General features: G+C 42.3%; 1 protein-coding gene across 1 annotated transcript in view; it reads right to left on the bottom strand.

Annotated features, from left to right (window-relative positions):
- The window catches only part of LOC308152706 (interleukin-1 receptor accessory protein-like 1), a gene marked incomplete at both ends in the record, with an annotated part of 199840 nt that overhangs the window by 122113 nt on the left and 57569 nt on the right, over positions 1–20158 (bottom strand). The window contains one exon of the mRNA XM_080525758.1: positions 2125–2404. Coding sequence (XP_080381884.1) covers positions 2125–2404 — 280 coding nt within the window. The remainder of the gene's footprint in view (positions 1–2124; positions 2405–20158) is intronic.

Genomic DNA, 20158 nt, shown 5'->3' with positions numbered 1-20158 from the left:
GTAAAGGTAATCAGTAACCCTACAGTGTCTTTGCCAGCAATATGAATGATGAATGAATGGTCTTTATTGTCATTGATATATCATCAATATTATTTGCTATATTTAAAATGATCAACAACTTTCAAGCTCTTTATAAACCATTAATAAATAATATACTCATTATTCATTATAACTACTATTTGAGCAGTTATATACATTACTAAATACATAATAAATGAATAGTGATATCCATAACTATTTACACATTATTTTCTAACTGCTTATAAATCATTTGTCAACATTACACATGTTCATGGATGTTTTGATAAAATAAGTTTGTTTAATTCATGATTTGCTAATAAACACAACCTAAATCTAAATAATTCATCATGTGTCGTATCTAATCTGAAGTTGCATCTATTCAGCATTTTAAAAAATAAAAATAAAATAATAAAGGTATATAAACCATTTATATACCTTTGGTGCAAATTGTTTGATCTTAAACCCACAAAACCATAGAATAATTCTTTTAACAATTTCTGGGGAATGTGAACACTTTATTAAGCATGATGGAATGATCATTTGTTAATAGTGAATTTTTTATTTATTAATGGTTAAAGTATTTATCCTAAAAAATGCACTCTAGAAACATCCATGCGGTCGAAACCATGAGGAGAAACCTGTTCCTTTCCTTCACCTATAACTCCATGGTTTACCCAGCGCAAAACAAAAAGAATGAGGATTATTTATTTCGATTATGGTTGAGTAAGTGTTGACCGTAATTGGTCTAAACGGTTGTGACTAGCTACAAAGCAACACACTCATCCAAATCAAATCTCCTGGCACTACTTTCGGCCTGATTACACAATAACTCAGCTCTGATGGATTGTGTTCCTCCAGCAACACAGCCTAGCCAGCACAGTTAGTGAATAGAGAATTGTGGGTTTGGAGCTGCAGCGGTGGCAGTGTCTCATTCACAGAGCCCATGGTCGTTGCTGTGGTTCGGGGGAATGCAAATGTTAGCACTGAATGGCAGGTCAAATTCACTCAGCTGAATTGAGGCTGAGAAGGAGTGAGGTCACGCCGACTACTGTACTACAAATTCAAGCACCTCCCCTCGTGCAGTAACAAGGGCACATACACACAGTGGTGTAATTTGCGAATATGAACTAAGCTTTTCTAACATTTGAGAATAGAGAAGACTGTTTGACCTTCATGGCGTAATAGCCATAAATTGCTGATTGTTGATAGAGGATTGGGTGCTGAAGGCAGCAGGTTAGATTATGAAAGGGAGATGGACAAAATAACTTGGCCCAATTGATGCCGCAGAAGGGGATAGAACTACAGAAGTGTGTAGAACCATATGGTTCAATTCCTCACTGAGTTGCACCAGCAATCCTGCATTCTGAGATCAAAATGGAAGCTGTTATGGGCCTCCAACACATCTGCTCTGACCTTCCTATCACCTGGGCATGGAGGACCTTTAAGTTAATGAAATCCTTTCTAAATATGAGCTAGGAAGCCAGAAACTTTACAACATTATGGAAGTCATAAATCAGGAGCTTGTCCGGTTCCTTTATTCGACAAGTGGAGGAGGTAGATAGGGTGGTCAGGGAAAGGTCCTTTTCTTTCTCCCTATCTCTCCTCTTCTCCTCTTCTCCTCTCTCTTTCTCCCCTACCTCTCCACTGTGAATTATTGTCCATCTTCCTCAAACTCCTTGCGTGCGTTTAAAATTGATGAGTTGTGAGGGGCAAAGACTTATGGCTCTGCCAATGGCACTTAATACCGTATTGTCCCCAAGAGAAAAATAAAAAATAATAATTTAGCATGTTAAGTGAAGCAGGGCCTCTAGCAGTCTGCAGCATAGGATGTGCTCTTTTGGATCGAGATTAGAGAATTCATTAGAAATCTACAGAGGAGGACTTTAAACCAGCATGATTTATGTGCATAAGTTCCAGAAACTCCTCTCTCCCCCACTGCAAGGAAAAGGACAAGTGAGCAGTACAAGAAACCCATGTAGGCAGAGAAGATGCCACAGTGCACTTAAGAGACAATGAAATGAAACGTCATTTCCATTTAATAGTTCTAAATTGGAAAATATGCCCCCAGGTGATACTGGAATAGGGATATTTAATGCAGCTTACCTCAATACGCATGAGTAGTGGCCGACATCTTGCAGCTCCGTAGGCCGAAACCATATTGCGTCCTCCTCCTTGCTCATTCGTATGCCGTCGAAACTGATTGGCTCCTCAAAGTCCCCATGTCCTGTACTTTTATACCACATAAGACTTAGTCCTGTGCTCTGGGCGTGGGTATAGTTCGCTCGGATATATCCATAGAATAAAGCACATTTAATCCTCACTGGTTCCCCCAACAGCACTTTGTATTTCAAGTAGTCCACCGACCAATCCGTGCAGCCGTCCACTGAGGGGAAAGGAGACATGGAAAGGTAGATTAATAGGACTGTCATAAGAGTGTTATAATGAGTATTAGACTGATGGCACAATAAGCATCATTGTATCATCATACAGCCAACATAGACGTCACACAGAATATGCTCAGCTCTTAAAATTATATTTGTCTGTGGGAACAGTGGGCATTTAGATTTAGGTCTCCTAGGTATACTTTGTCAGCATCAATTGCACCGTAATGAATCATCATTGGTCTTAGTACAACATTGTTTTGCTTTGTCACCTCAAATGGGCAGCTCTAAAACTTTTTTACGGTCACACTTTCAACTAAGTATATCTTATAAAGACTTAATACAACCTTCATAAAACCTTTATAAGGCCGACCAGCACTGTCCACTTATCTTATTTTGGCAACACATGTTGTAATGGCTTAGTGGTAGTCATTGGAGTCAGAGAAGTTGGCTGAATAACATAAAGATCTAGGACCGGGCTAAAAAAGAGAGAATTGGACCACACTTCAAACAACATGAGTCAATGCAGCCAAAAAACACAGAAACATTGGAAAAGATAGGCGCGACTCTCACTTGCTTTTTTAATCACTGATATTTCAGCCCCAAAGGGCCTCATCAGACAAGGTTGTGTAGACATAAACAAACACATATGAGACTGTGTAGAGAATAACTGTAGCGCCGCTCGGTCTGCAGCTGCCTGTGGCTGGATGGCATGACGGTTGACAGCCCACCCAGCCGTGCCAGTGCAATAGCACCAGCTGTGACCTAGTAAGAGCCAGAGTAGTGTAAGCCAATGACAAACTCAGGAGACACACGGCACAGCAGGCACCCTAGACCAGAACAGGGAGCCAGGAGCATGCGACTGTTGACCCGGAGGGGAGGGAGGACAGACATAGATATGTGTGTGTGTGTGTGGGGGGGGGGGGGGCGGGGGTCCAAATGTGGCGACACCACCACCATTGGAGTAAAGCACGATTCTCTGAGAGCTCAGGTCTAGAAAGTTCCTATGCATTAGAAGCTTGGCTATAGTTGATGTCAACTTGTACTGCCTAAATGTATTTTATTCAGTTGCAGCCATCCCACATAAATCTAGCCTAATGGTTATAGATGTCCCAATTGTCAGAACCATCCTTATACATCTTAATGGACATTTCCATCCTTCACACTCTAATAGATGTCGTTCAGTGGAATAAATGAACTAAATCCCCTTTGATATTGCCACAACTATAGGCTGGAGGTCCACATGGCGAATATTGACCACCAGTCAATCATTGTCTGATTACCTCATAAATTGGAAAAGCCTGAATTATTAATGAATGGTAGTCTAGCATCTGGGTTGATTTAAATATTTATTTTCGATCAGGGAGTACCTGTCACTCACACCACATGCTGAATTCCAAATCAACCCCTTGGCCACTACACCCTATGCAGTCCTGTAGATATGGATCAGACAGGCTTCAGCCATATGAGAATTGCTTCACCTTGCCTTTGGGTAGGCCTTGGTAGACTTTTTTGGCGATATTGCTTATACCTATCCAATAATTTCTGATTTCAAGGAGTTCCAAGGGTCTCTAGACATTTAGAATTCAGCGAGTAGCTAAACCCTTGGAAGGCCTTTAGGGCTTAGGGGGTTACAAGGGCTCCTTACACACCTCAACATCCCCAGCACAGGAGACATCTGCAGGTCTCCCATAGCCCTCCATTGCCCCCTGCTTGGCCACTCTAGACTTCTAGGCTCCAAGGTATAGTAGAAGCGTGGTTAGAAATTAACAAGTTGGCTGTTTTGAGGTCACTCTAAATCCCCCTGAATTATGGTTGTTCTCTTTTCACCAGTGAAGCACATGAAAGGACATTTCTGCCATCAAAGGAAATGTACACAACAGTTGCAGGGGAAAGGGAAGTAGTGATGAGTAGCACACCTACTGGCTACTGGAACTATCACCATGCCATCAACATAAAATGTTCAGCTTTTTCAAACAAAGTTACTTATATTTCCTTTAGGATATAGGATAAAGGGATATTTCAGTAACAAGGTATCACGGTAAAAAATGTAACTATCTGGTCAGGTTAGGTCAGTTCTGCCTCCTGTTCCTCCTTCTTGTCCATTTTTTCCATCACACACCTTTTCCTTGTTTCACCCCTCTCCCATTAAAACAGCTGGTGAGCACAGCTGCGGAGCACTCAACAGGCTTCGCTAATTGTGTCTCCATGAATGTTTTATTTACAAAAGAAACAACTCAGCAGCTAATTAACAGGGGTGGAGGGAGAGGGGGGGGGGGCGCTGTCCTATAATTCATCCATCATGCCATTTCATTTAATTCTATTGCTGCCTCAACCTTCTATTGGTGCACATGTTTTGACGAGTGTGCCGGCGCACATGTGCGGGGTGTTCTGAATAGGGGGTTCTGAAGAGAGTAGGCACATGACGGTGGTGTGATGGTGATGTGGAGGGACACATTCGTTCAGTCTCTAGAGCTCACACCTCCATGTCGTCATTGGTGTACTACTTCATACTTCATTCATAAATTGATAGAAAACAAAGTATTATCATATCTAATATTCTCATATCATAATAATTAAACAATTCAGGTTTTATATACACTATATATCAAATGCTTAAAGGCGTTAAGTTAACGCTGAATTGAGAAAAGATTACAGCTTTTACAGCAGCAGAGTTTTACTGATATTATCCAATCACTCCGCTGCTGTGCAGAAGTACCAGCTCCCTAGTCTCTTTTAATTACAACAAAGCCCAAGATAAGTCAGATTTATTCAGAAGTGGAATAATAAAGATGTAACATGTAGATGTTAATGCTGGGTGCTGGGTGACTGCATCTTACCAAAGTGTTACAGTCCCCTTGTTGCCATAGCAACGAACGGACTAACTTTGTTAATCAAGGATTGACTAATTAAGCATCATTTGAGCACAGTATTAACTGTGGGGGATTGTTGACAATCTGTAAATAGAGGAATCTATTGTTTCACATCATCATCTTTCCTAATTAAAATATGTCTTGTGTTCAGCAACCTCAGAGAGTTACAGTATATGCAAATGACATAAGGGTATACAGTACTTTACAGTAAATGCTCCTTTCTCTAATTAAAGTGTGGTAGACAAACAGTTATTACACAGAGCGGAGAAATTTCATTTGTTGTGAAAGGCTGCAAGTTTTTTGAAAAAGAGAAAAAGTTTATGATTCTACAGGTAAAAGATCTATTCTTCACACACATGATTGCTGTGCAGTGAGACTGCAACCTGTATCATAAGCACAGTACTGTATAACCTGCAGGGAACACGAGTACAGTAACCTGCAGTCAGTCACAATGCCCAGACAGGAAAAAAGGCCTCATTAAATCATTACAGCTATGGGCTAAGCCAACGGTAGAGCCATGAGCACAGAAAACGCTATGACACTGAACATCTGAGGGCCTTTCTCCATCCCCTCCTCTCCTATCAGAGCTTAAAGATTAGAGATTAAACACAGTCCATTATGTCTGCATTCACTCATTTAAAAAAAAAAAAATCTCCCATGGAGATAAAATCCCAAGAATGATATCCCCCATCTGCTATAGGCTTCTAAGAGAGTGAATGGAATATTGGTATCCCTTCAATGTGTTATTGGCATTCATCAATGCACTATTACTTGTGGATAACAGATTTTTTTTTTTTTTTGCTTTACAACTTATGAGAAGTATTCACTTCAATATGGTTTGGTTTCACTATGTCTGTAAAGTCTAACGATTAAATGTTTGCCAAGTGGTTATTAAGTTTGAGTGGTTGTCCATCCATTAAAGATAACAAATTAAAGTAGTAAAAACATCCTGCGGGCAGCCAATTGATTTTAAATTTGAGCGCCAGGATGCTGAAAATGTCAACACTTTAATTGAATAGTGAAAGTGGAAAGGGTTTGGAGGAGAGATATTTACCCCCTTGAAAATGTATTCAATCAAATTATATTCATGAGCATGGGTACTGCTTTTCAAGCAAATACAGAGTCACTCATAAGTATAATGATGCTAGAATCACCCATTGGAGATATTGAATGGAGAGTTATCAGTCATTTCAGTTAGCAAAGGGAATTCTAAGTAATCTGTTTGGCAGAAAACAAACATGGCTGTCAGCTTGATTGAACTCAATTAACATTTCTCTGCTTACAAGGCTAGCAAACGTCTGGAACACAAGACATGAGGGAAATGGCTGATTTACTAAATGATAACCATACTGACTGGCTGTCAACTGGTAAAAACTATAGAGGCAAATGGCTTTGGACTGTAATCATGCAGTGTCCGCATCCCAAGCTGGTCAATCATTAAGTAAATTAAAGAGTAATTATTTAAAGCAGCATTCATTCCACTGAAAACTGGTTTTGTAGACTGTAAGCTGTAAGGATTAAACAGTTTTGGTGCCAGTTATATGCCTTGATGCCCCCCTTTGTTACAAACCAAAACATTTGTGGCGATCATACTACATGAACCATAGCCACCTAATCATCTAATGCTTCAGACTGGCTTATGATACCCAGCAGCTCTAAAACAGCTCTGTGTGAACTAGAATGTGTTCTCAGTCAACCTTTATGGTCAAATAATGAGTAAAAGGGGAAGCACAGGTGCATGTTGACAGTAAACCAGATGTAACATAGACATGTTGACAGTTTAAAAGGGCAGGGCCTCGCTCCAATGTTAAGTCATTTTCTTACAGCCAGGCCTGCCAGTTTTTATGGTCATCATCAAGCTGTACATAACATGCCTCTTAATGAGAGAGAGTGTTGCAGTCATAAAGGTTACAGGTCTGTGGGAGGTAATAGTATATAGATCAACATAGGTTTAGGTTGAGGATTGTCACCATAAACGCTGAAGCGAGTCTGCTTACAGACATCACACTCATAAACGCACGCACGCACGCACAGTGTTTTGTGCTTGGTACATGTTCCTCTTGCCCTCTCCCCAACAACTGTAGTGTCATTTCTGGCCAAGGGCCAGAATCCAGGAGGAACTTCTGGCCTGAACAGTCAGTTTGCTGGGGGAGAGATCGAGGTCCTGTCAAAACCTGACCTGCCATTTTCCACCTTGTGAAAATGCTGCGGCAGCAAAGTAGGTCTCAATTAAGAGGTAAAATAACTCTGATGTGTAGGGAAGGTAACGTTTTCTGCCACAGGCGTACAGATTACCTGGGTAATTGAAGCTCCTCCAATGGCCCAAAAACAATGTTCCCATCATGCCAGAGTCATGAACCAATCAGCCAATCGGTCGTGGCCATCTGCACCATGCACACATCTGGGATCCTTGGGCTAAGCTAAAAATACAGAGGCTGCTTTGGCCAAAGGGGACATGCTCAACTGGGCTCCATCCCAATAGTCTGTAGTGACTTATTCTCTGCATCTCTGCTCTTTTATCTGCACTGATTTAAGAGTACAGAGCCATCTTTACACTAAGGCGCCTCTGTAGTGCCATTTAATTATGCACAAAACTCTGAACCACCTTACCCCTTAGTACCAGAGCGGTATTTATTCAGTGGAATTTAAAGACACCACTGTGTAGCGTTAAATGCCATGTTAACCATTGTGAGCTTTGTTGGGGGCATTGTGGATGAGTTTATCTATACTACCCATCTATGCCATTCTTGCGGAAACATAATGTTCTTGCTGTCACTGACAACGACACCATACTGTCACTGGCACCAACACTTATTGTAGAAACCCTATGACATAGTGTGGCAGTTTTTTTCCTTCTGCACATCTGTTTGTTTCTTGTTTGAAAACCTTATTTAAAACACAAAATAACTACAATTATGGACATATTTCATGTTAGACAAACATGCTGTCAAGATGCTAATAGACTATCTTAAAAAGAGATTGAGGTCCTTTAAAGGGTCCTTTTATTAACAGTTGGAAATACACCAGGGTTTGTTTATATCACCCAGCTGACATCAGTTGCCTGGCTCATTTGGTTGTAACAGTGACATTTACCTTCTCCTCTCCCTCCTTTTCCCACTGTCGAGATAAAGCATCGCTCTATCTCTTCCTATCCCCCTTGCACTTTGCGTTCATGACACTCCATCTTCATTCGCCGCTTGTCCCTCTCCTCCCTGACAGCAAACCGTCATTTATATGCAAATGCACCCCCCCCCCAAACAAGATGGTTATTTTCCCATCAAAAATAAACATTGCCGGCAATCTTATTGGCTTCCGCCTCTGCATCAGATTCTCTCCTGTGATTCGGCATGCTCTCCTAGAGTGGCGGCTGCCGTCTCCAGGGCCAAACCTGGCGGTTAATCGCTGGCAGAATGAGGATGGAGAGGTGCCTGATGGGAAAAGAGCCAGGTCTCGCTTCACTGAGGTGGGTGCTCTCAGATATGAGGAGGCTAAGAGCCCCCCAAATAGGCAGAAACAGTCTATTTCACGGCAGTGTGAAGCTGGCGTTTGTCAAACTGATCCAGCGAGTAAAAAACTGTTGTTAAACCCCAAGAGGCTACACTGTAATCAGAAATCATCATCATTGTTGTCATCCCCATGGGAACACTATAATCCTCTCTATTAGAATGCGTAGTGAAGTGTCAGATATTTCCTTCTGGAAAGATATACAAAACAGCACCGACTGCAGGGAAATATTGCATTACTAACACAGCTACAGAAAAGACATTTGTATCTATAACTATGGGATAATGAATAATAATACATTGTATCTAAGTGCCAATAATGTGCTATAAAACATTAAAAGCCATTGCATGGCAGACCTGTTAAAATAACTGAGCTGTGCTTTAATCAGTCTGCCCGGTACAATGGTATCAATGGAATAGTCCCAAAAGTGCAAACTCTAAGCTAAGCTAAGCACACTTCTAAGTATTTTACCTACAAGTGACCCAGGTCTGCTGTAGAATACAACATCAGTAAAGAAGATTCAACGGGACAAGAAGAGGCTAGAATCATGCTAGTGTTATCTGCAGACAGCGGGCCTAACTATACACATGAGCTCCCTCTGTATCATCATGAAGCAGGGAGCTTTGTGACTCAGTCCTCTCAGTCCACACCAGACGCGCCTCCAGTCACCTTTTGGGTGCAGTGCTCTGCAGTATACACCCCATATATGAAACAAACAGACTCTGCAGTATACACCTCTAAGAAACAAACACACTGAAAATAGAGGAAGGAGGATAGAGAGAGTGCCTCACCGCATTAGGCTGTGACATGATATGATGGCCTGAATATGTAAAGCGAACGGCGCACATGTTCCCAAGTCAACTACGACCCTTTTTTTGCTGTTACAATATCAGAGCAGTATTCTCTGTGGTATTCAGGAGAAAATAGGAGTTACTGTCGCGTGTATGAGGGGTGTGTGTGAGTGAGCGCGTTTGTGTGAATGGAGCGTGTCTGAGTATGCATGGAGTCTGTCTCTCTCCAATTAGCAGCGGCCGACGGAGGGAGCTGGTTGGTGGGTGAGCCAGAGCGCGGGCTGCTGAGGGAGATAAAGCCGAGCTAGGGACGGGTGACGTCAGACGCAGTAACCACGCACTATTGTTGGCAACCAGAGACCAGATCCAGGAAGTGAACGCCAGGGGAGAACACGCACAGGGAACGCCAACTGATCACCGTTGACTTCTGATCTACGCTCGCTAGTTGGGGACAAAAGGGGACACCTCACCCTACCAGTGGCGGCTGGCCGATAGAGGTTGCTGGGGCGCCGCCCCCACCTTCACTTCCTAGTTGCGATTTGTAAAAGTTTTTTTTTTAAATAAACATTGTTTATTCACAAAATGCGGCTGATATTCTGTCGGCGCCTATCAGCATTCATTAAAAATCCTCCAATACAATAAACATTTTCATCTGTGTGTGTGTGTGTGTGTGTAAAACTCACTGTTAAAATACATAGGGGGAGAACGCGGGGCGCCGGTCAATGCAAGTCTATGCCTGGACGAATACTTTTCGCTTACACGTGAGCTGTAGCAGCGCTCCAATTGGCTGTCTCTATTTCTTGGCCAGGGCGCACAAATGTGCGTCCTGAATCTCCGGTTGTATTGCAGACAATGCATTATGCTGAGGACTTCCGACTTCCGGTTTTCCGGACTTCGGGCTTCCGGAGTATTTTAAATGAACATTCGTAATGTCTGTCTCTGATGTTCATGGTCAATTAAATCAGCCTATTTTGTGCAACTAATAATGTTCCCGCTAATGGGTTAACCAAGCAGCCTCGCACCTAACGTGCAAGCACCTATCTTCGAACTATTCATAGCAATATGCGCGGGGCAAGGCGGAGGTACGGGTAAACACGGCTCATGTTCTGTCATCAAAGGTAAGAGTTGGTTTTCTTTAACTCAGCTGATGCATTACCTTGCTGTTGTTGTTTACCGAATGCTCCATCTGACTGTCACACTGTGATTGTACTTGTGTAAACAGTAACACAGACGGGGTGAATTTCATGAATGAAAGTGAAAGTTCTGTCACAAAACGCCGTTACGTATCCTCACACATGTTTAAGTGGGTATTGCGTGGGTAAAGTGAAATTACGTATTTGTTTTGAGCGCCAGTGCGGAAAAAAAATCGGTCCCCACCGCCACACTGCTGTGCCCCACCCAAAATGTTGAGCACCAGCCGCCACTGCACCCTACTATAGGGATTTTGCATGTGAGTTGGGGCCGCCTTTTGTCTCTGTTCCTGACCTGTGTTTTGTCTCTCTCCTCCGAGTGCACCGCGAGAGACGGAGAGCTACGCCGGAGGAGAGGTCTTCGTGACGCCGGCTCCGACACCGCACGCTGACGGTGACAGGACCGAATCACCTCGCTGTTAGACCTGCGCTGGACGCTATTGTCGAAACGCCCGACACACGAGACCCTCTCGTGCTGGACTACGTTGATTGGATTGCCTACTACGGAGGACTTGGAGAACCACTGAGACTGATCAAACAAGCCAGTTGAGTATCCTTGCTCCCCCAGTACTGTGCTGAATTTTCCGGTCCCCCCCTGAGTGAGAGGGAGGACGCTCCCTGGCGGGGGGCTGGACGTACAACTCAATATTTCTCTTAAACCTTTAGTTCATGTGTATATTGTGTGTACTGCCATTTATGTATAATTAGCATTTAGTATTTATTGGGGACTGTTGGGGAACAGGGGGGGGACTATAGGGGGGCTGGTAACTGACATTTGGCTTAGCCCCGAGGCTGGAACCCCCATGCTGTCCTGTGGATGCCACCAGTATCCTCCATCACGTGTGCAACCTAAATTTGCTGAGTGCAATCGTGTGTGTGCTTCCGGTTTGCCCTACTGTGTGGAAGGGGTATTTCTGCTGTGTAGTGATCTCATGATTCAACTTGAGTGTGTGATAGTTTGATCTCTAAAGGCCGATTTAAACTTCTGCGTAAAATCGACCGCGTAGGCTACGGCGTAGCTTGCGTTGGCCCGCGTGGCCTTGCGTTGCCTACGGAGAGGGTTGACGCGCACATCTCCAAAAATGTAACTACGTGTCAGTTCTACGCAACCGTAAGCTCTGTGATTGGTCCGCTTGGTAGCACATGATTCCGACAAGATTCCAACAGAACAGAATGTCATTTACCTTTTCTGTAATTACTTATTAATAAAGATTTGAAAAATTATGATAACCATCGTATTATCTTAGTTTAATGTCATTTCAATGCATCATATAACTTTTATTTACAACAAGCATAACAAAAAAGAAATCGCTATTATGCCGCTTTGAGTAGAGCGCCCTATGGAAGCGTCAGGCACAGCCTTCCTATAAGGAGCGCGATTCACATTTACGAGGCACCCTTTGCGGGTTAATAACTGTGGTTTACCGTGGGTTAGGATAACAATTCAAACGTGTCCAGGTAGGGGAGAGGACAGGGAATCTGAAACCATTTGAATGGTGTCGATACGACACTATCACGATCGACACAGCTAGGAGCGAATTCCCGGGAAGAACTTGTCTCTCCCCCGCTGTCAACGGGAGTTTCATCCACCAGGAAGCGGTGGTGCGCGCAGCAATGGGGGGGGGGGGGGACCCGTCACTTACGGCCGAATATCTCCGCGTCACAATGGGTTAGAATTCCAAACTAAAATTCTCCATGACCAGAATAGCATGCTGAACTCACTGAACTTTGAATGGAGTCTTAATCATGTACCGTTAACGAGATAGAATAAGAAAAGCATATCTTTGAGTACACCGACCAACGCGACGCGACGCGGACCAACGTCATAGAACTATAAACTTGGAGACCCCTTACGTAGGCTACGTGCGTAAATTCGACGCAGAAGCTTAAATCGGCCTTTAGTTCATGTTTTGTAGTGCTGCTGAGTGTGTCTGTTTATAATTGGAGGGACTGGGGTCCGAGTGGACGACACTGGCGGGTTGTTTGTGTGGGACAAAAATCTGTGTAGTAGTTGCTGAAGCCCTATACTACCCCTGCCTTCTCATCAGTGCCCCCTTACATGAATTTCGGATTTTAGAACATTTAATAAAGATGGTTTTTAAAGGTATTCTTTGTCTTGTGTCTTGTCTGTGAACGTGGGGGATCTCGAACCTGGAGGGGGACGGAAGAGGGAGACAGAGCCATGTTTTCGGTGTCTAGAATTAGTCCTGTCTGTTCCCTCTCTCGCCCCCCCCCCCCCTACTGGTGATATTACTGCAAAGCAATAGAGAAGGAAAAGGAGGGAAGGTGACTTAAGACTATTATGTAATAATTGTGCACTATAAAGAAACGTCATTGTTACCATTCAAACTGTAACTGAAAATTAAGTTTGTTAGATAGAGAAAGCTAAATAAAATATTGGCAAACATGTTTGTATTTATGTTTCACCTACAGCAGTGAGTGATAACGGTGGTAATAAGACACATTTCTGTTGTCGTTCAGATTACATCCTGACCACATTGGGAGATGTCTACACGCACAGCCAGGGACACCCAGTGGTCGGGAACTTCAGTAGAGGCAAAGAGCCATTAGAGGACATTACTGTCACACTGAAACAAAAACTACCTGCTGCACACTGACTACTGCTACAATTTGATTACAAACTAGTGTGGATATGGTGCTAGACAAGGCCACAACAAGAAGAGCTCAGGGAATCTCAAAATCAGGGGTGACCGATGTTGTCCACAGAGGACCGAGGAATTCTATCCGCAGGCCTTTGTTAAACCTAGCTCTAACACACCTGATTCAACTACTCAATGTCCTGATTGGAGACCATGGAAATTGAATCAGCTGTGTTTCTGATTGGTTGGAACAAAAGCCTACACTGGCACTCTGTGGATGAGACTCATGTTTTTTGTTTTTTGACTGCAGCCTTGATTGCAACAGTTTAGGGCCTCAGCAATGTCCACGATTTTGGATATTAAAATGATGAATCCACCCCCAAATTATGTATCTAGGTCACACCCTTTGACTCCATGGGCCGCCTGGGCAATTTAAATTTCAGCCACACATGCCAGTAACATACTGGCAGCATTAACATCTTGAATCTCTGCCCAAAATAATTCCCACCGCCATCCTGTCATCACATGCACGTACACTTGTCCTCAAATCCCTCTTTTAACGAGCGACTCATTTCCGTAATTTAAAACAAGCCGTCTTATTCTACTCAATTAGAGCCCTGCTTCTCACTAATAACTCCATAACTCAACGGTGCACTCCTCCCAAAATAAGCCAAGCCAGGAGTAGGAGTACAGTAGATCTAGTACTTATCGGTGCTTAAGATAATATCATATTTTCAAAAAGGTATATGTACCATGTCAGCAAATTAGAGCTCTAATGCAAATTGAGTTTCCTATAAATCTACCTGGACGGTAAAAAAAAAAAAAGGCAGGAAAATGAAAATGGAAATCTTGGCAATAGTTACTCACATTTGCATAAACATAATTCATTTACTGGGCTTACCACTTAAACTGAATGAGAAGCTAAGAAAGTGGAGAGCTATTAAAATAATGGCCGTCCCAGTGTTAGGACTGCACAATTTGGATTTGGATCTAGGGAGGGAGTAAATCACCACAGGACTACTCAATGATCATGTTATTTGAGCAAATCGGGCAAAGAGGATTGTTTTGAGTGTTTAGGCACTTATTTCGACAACATTCTACTTTCTAAACAACAACGAAGTAGACAACTGGACAAATGCCAATTAGTGTCGCTCAGGACAGGAGCTACAGCATAGGATGGCAGTTGGTAGGAAACAGACCTCAACACATTTTCCTTTATCAAATCATATTAACATTTGAAACCCTCCATATAGGCCTTGGAGAATTGTGAAAATTGGGGAGGTTTAGAACTTACCAATGCAATACTTTTCTGCCAAAACTACAAACGAGCTATCTGTGCAATTGAGGGGAAAATAAATTGATGTATTTTGTTTAAATTCTATTTAGAATGGTTCTCATTTAGTAAGTGCACCCTCAGCAAGGCAAGTCTGCATAATGAAGTATGCGGTGCAGGAGCAGGATTTTACAGTACAGCCAGCTGTATTAACCCCACACAGCACACAGGGGAAACAAAATGCCATTCCTCCCCTCCTGTCAATAGATTTTATTTCAGATCAGAATATGCGTCCTTACCTCAATGCCATTAGGTCATTGTTGCACAGAAGTGCAGTGCAGCAAGATGGTGCACTGGCATTTGTGTGATTATTCTACTGACCCTGGTGATGTTGACACAAATGGAAGACCATTTCCCCTTTTTCTGAGATCAACCTCATACATGTGATGACTGTGGCCATGTTAGAATGCTCACACTGAGACCTACACATAATTGGGTATGCTTTGGGGTGTTTTGCAGTTTTGTAAACTGTAGGCTCTAAATAGTATGTAGTATGGTTACATTATTTTAGTCATGAGTAGGCATTATGAACGTTCAGTCCTGGCATGTGATCATTCACATCTGCAGTGATTGTTTTCACATTTCTGTGGTGGGTTAGTTTGATGCTAATGTTAGCATGTATGCAGTGAATGTGGCTGTCATTCAAACACAGCATCACTAAATCTCTGTACGGGCTCATTTAGATCAAACTTGTACAGCAGCATCCAGCTATGCAGTAGTGCATAGTATAAAAATACCCTTTCCCTGTGGTGAAACAAAACTGTCAGATTGTCAGACATCATTCACAGGTACATGCTTTCAGTTTATAATAATTTTAATAATTATAATTATAATTTTGCCATTTAGCAGACGCTTTTATCCAAAGCGACTTACAATTACGAATTACAGGGACATTCCCCCTGGAGTAACTGAGGGCTAAGTGCCTTACTCAAGGGCACACTAGTAGTGGTGTGGTTTCAGGCGGGATTTGAACTCACAACCTTCCGATCACAAGTCCAACTCACTATCCACTAGACCACCACTACCCCTATCCACTAGACCACCACTCACTACTCACTATCCACTAGACCACCACTACCCCTATCCACTAGACCACCACTCACTACTCACTATCCACTAGACCACCACTACCCCTATCCACTAGACCACCACTCACTACTCACTATCCACTAGACCACCACTACCCCAGTAGCTAGTTTAATCTAGCTCCCAGTTCCGTTCATTAATACTATCAACCATTATTCCTCTGACTAGAGTGAGAGGACGAAACTATGACATTCAGACATGAGGATTTAGATTTCTCATCATTACAAAGATGTTTTTTTTTTGTTTGGGGAGAAAAACAAAGCTATCTGAGAAGAGGCATACATGATCATGCATGATCCTATGCACATACCGTACATAGATTTACTAAAACGGTGTTTGTATCCCATGTTTTCTCTCTATCATCACCTCACATTTCTAATACAAACGTCAATTAAAATTCAGCAAGGGTACACGTGCACTTTCTAGATTATGAATCAGTTGTTTGACAACGTGTATATCTGTATTGCTGAGGAGGTACAGTATGAATGAATGAATGAATGAATGAATGAATGAATGAATGGTCTTTATTGTCATTTATATAGTACAGGTACCATACAACGAAATTTGGGAGGGGGGGCTCCCCTGGTGTTAGGAAAAAATATTGACTACTATCCTTCTGCAGAACGCAAATACATATTACAATCATCCATGTTGTGTGGCAATACACCAAACTCTTTTGAGGTTTTGAGTATAGTATAGTATAAACTGCAATGCCTCGAGATGCTATGGCCAAATTTCAAAAGTCTTTCATGTATTCCTTATGTCCTCTATCCTCACCTCCTGCTCAAAACACATTGGAGGAGAAGGTCTCATGAGAGATGAACCTCAGGCCTTCTCCTCCGGTGAGTTTTGAAAAGGTGGTGATGATAGAGGAGGCAAGGAATCACTTACAGACTTTTGAGAGTCGGCCAATGCCTCCTCCTTGTCGGTGAACCTGTGAACAGCGAGGCTGTTTCACCACAGAGGCATTCTTTAGGATGTCTCTGCTGATCCAGCAAAGCTGTCAACCCCTTAAATCTCCCTCTGAAGAAAAATAGCCACTGAAATGCCATCTTACCATTTCTGAGCATGTTTACACTCAGTGGTGGCTCCATTGTCGCTAATTTGACAAGCCATTATCATACTCCTTGAAAAAGCTTTGAGCAATTAATCCAACTTAACAGAGGCACTGTCAGCGTACTAATGTACTCTGCAATATCTTTGTTTACTTTCAGTTTAATGCTTTCAAATGTCAAATCAAATGTGTGAAAAGTCACACTCACCCGAGAGGTCGTATATTTGATAAGGTGGCACCCTCAACTCAATATTTTTAGCTTTTTTGCCATCAGGTTCAAAACAAAGCTAATGCTATTTGACATTCCATCAGTCTGTGTGTCAGTCTTACTGTAAGACAGCATCCACTGAGTGTTTTGGTGTGTTTATGTGGATGCGCATGTTCGAGTGTGAAACTATGAGAGAGTGAGATATCATAATTCCCATTAGAGTGAAAGACATAGAAAGAGACATACAGTAGAATTAAAGCAAACGAGAGTGAGAACAAGACAGACAGGGAGAGAGAGATAGAGAAAAATGTGTGAGATAGAGAGATAGAAAGAGAAAGAGAGAGAGAGAGAGAGAGAGAGAGAGAGAGAGAGAGAGAGAGAGAGAGAGAGAGAGAGAGAGAGAAAGCTAGAGAGATCATGTGCTTATTAACACAACACTGCAGTGTCCCATGCAGCAGCTGCCAGCCAAACTCACCTGGGATTACCCTGGTGAGGCCAGGACTAAACAGCCCTGGTGGCGATGATAGGACCCCCTCCTTTCTATCAGTCCAGCCATTCAGGACAGGAGAACACTAATAAATCCTTCCCCCTCCTGCTCCCCCCCTTTTCACACATTCCATGATGACTGAGTGGGAGTCAGTTGCATATATGAATTCTGAATAGATGCAGAAGATGCCAGTTTTTGATGACGTAGCTGTATCTTCTATTTTTCCCCTTTGGTTTCTGCAATTCTGCTGTGTGAGTGGGTGGGTTGTGACAGAGTAGGGGGAGGGAGGTTCGATCAACCCATTCAAGATGACACTCCTTTGAATAGGAATGGGCTACTGATGATGACACTTTTTTCCTCCTTTCTTGTTAAACAAGCTGTATTTTAGACCATTAAATTATATTAAGACATCTCGCGCTTGCTCATCAGAGTGCGCAGGTAAAGATAATATACACCCATGCCATAAAGCATTTTATACAACTGCTAGATCCGGCAACTCTGATTGGCACAATCTGATTAGTTAAACGCTGTGCTCAAATAACCATAGACAATGACAAATACCTCTACTGCTCTAGTTGAATGATCACTACGCACAATGTGACGAGAATAATTTCTCCCTAGGCTTCCAGCTTTATCTCACAAAATGCACTTCACTACACAAAGATGAGGCTCATTTGACTTTGCTTGCTACAGCAGCATGATTCGTGCAACTGCAAACCCATTGTTACAGTGTTTCAAATGTTGAGTCACGGGTGAATCTGCAATTCTGTTGTCACATTGAACTGAATGAAGTGACAGCAGATGCATCTGGTTAAGCCACTATTGCTAGCAGGCTGATTTAAACGTTTTGTCAGGATTGCTGCTAGCTAGCTGTATAATCCTCAAAACAAGTGAAGCAGCTAAACTAACATGCTGACACAAAATCAGTAATTAGTAGTGCTAACATTCAAACCAAGCTATAGCTACGAAGCCGGTTCAGTGGTTGGCTTTCATTCAGCTAATTATATTTGGCCAAGCATTTCAGAAGTAGTACCAGACCTGAGTCCCTAACAACAGTAATAGGTTTAGGAACTATTTCTCTAGGTTGGCATATTTCTCTTATTGCCATAATTCTTGCTGTCATTGTAAAACCGTATAAAAGCATCTCAACATTGTGATCAGAGCACAGCTGAGCTGGTCGTCGGCACTCGTGCCTTTGACTGCAGCACAGCCATGCTCAAACCACGACACAGCACACCCTCTTGTGTGTTATTGCTTAAGTGGTGAGGGCTGCTGGCAGGAGCAGATGGTCACAGACCAAATGCCCCTGAGCTTACAGCAGTGCTGTAGGAGAGGGCGCGCACACACACACACACACACACACACACACACACACACACACACACACACACACACACACACAGGGTTGTGCTCTGTACATGGTGGCCTTGCTCCATTTACAACCAAAGTATACCACAATGTCTGGATATGTACAACGCTTAACGTGAACAGTACAATTTATTTGACATATTGATCTGATCCAAATAGATAATTAGTCCCAGTGTTCAGCAAGTTCCATGCAAGAGTATCATGCAACATAGAAATCAGGAAACAGGAAAGAGAAGTAATATACCTCTTGATAATAGGCTTATTGTTGTATTGTTCTATTGACGTAACAATCAAAATGATTTTCCATTTTGTTGGATGAAGGTGAACAAACAGTATTGGATGTTGAATAGGACCATCCATCAACAAGGATTTCCAATACTAATGCCCATTTGCTAAAATTAGATCCTATATCAGGAGGAGTATAATAAGGTCTACCAGTGCATTTCAATTTATTTTGTTATCACATGAACCCTGTAAACAGCTTCCAGAGATCAGAATTGACAAGCACAGTCGGCTGTAATGACTTATTTTTCTATTGGAAATAATGTGCCTTGCGGTATTTTCCAACAGATAATTAACTGACACTTTCATCTTCATTTTAAATAGCATGTTCATTAACCGATGTGTGGCACCCATGAATAAAATGTTTCAGTTAATGAAAATAAACAAATAAATGACTAGCACCAGAGGCAATCAAGTTAAGCTCAAGGTTTGGCAGTGTGACAGTTATCAGGGCTCACACAGCCCTGTTTCATTAGCAAGAACTCGGCAATCATACAGGGATCATAGGCATTGTGATGATATCTGCTAGCACAAAAAAACTAGTTAAGAGGTTTCTCATGTCTGTCTATCTATCACATGCATTTATCTATGCACTATTGAATTGTATTGAACAGTATTAGCAGTGGAGGGAAAATCCCTGTTCACATTCCAAGGAAAAGGAAATGGAAATTGTAGTTCCATTAACAGCCAATATCCACACATTTGTGACACAGTTGTGACAGTGCACGAGACCGCAGGTCGAGTAGGCCAGAAGTGTGCAGATATCTTCTGTTCATTCACAACCTGGCGTTGCCATCCTTTTTTTTTTTTTAAATAGCTACTATGAGCTTCATTGGGTTAGTGTTATTACAGTGTTGCCTTATTAGATATGTAGCCTATTTTAGGTTTGACATATTGACATTATTTTTTTGAGGTGAGAGATGTCGGCCATGTTTTTCTTTCCTTTTGAAAAGCCTGTATATGTTCATCTTTAATTGCCC

This window comes from Nansenia antarctica, assembly GCF_963989245.1.
Source record: "Nansenia antarctica genome assembly, chromosome: 3".
NCBI lineage: Eukaryota > Metazoa > Chordata > Actinopteri > Argentiniformes > Microstomatidae > Nansenia > Nansenia antarctica.
The sequence above is the reverse complement of the archived record's forward strand: the minus strand, read 5'-3'. Positions and strand labels throughout refer to the sequence as shown.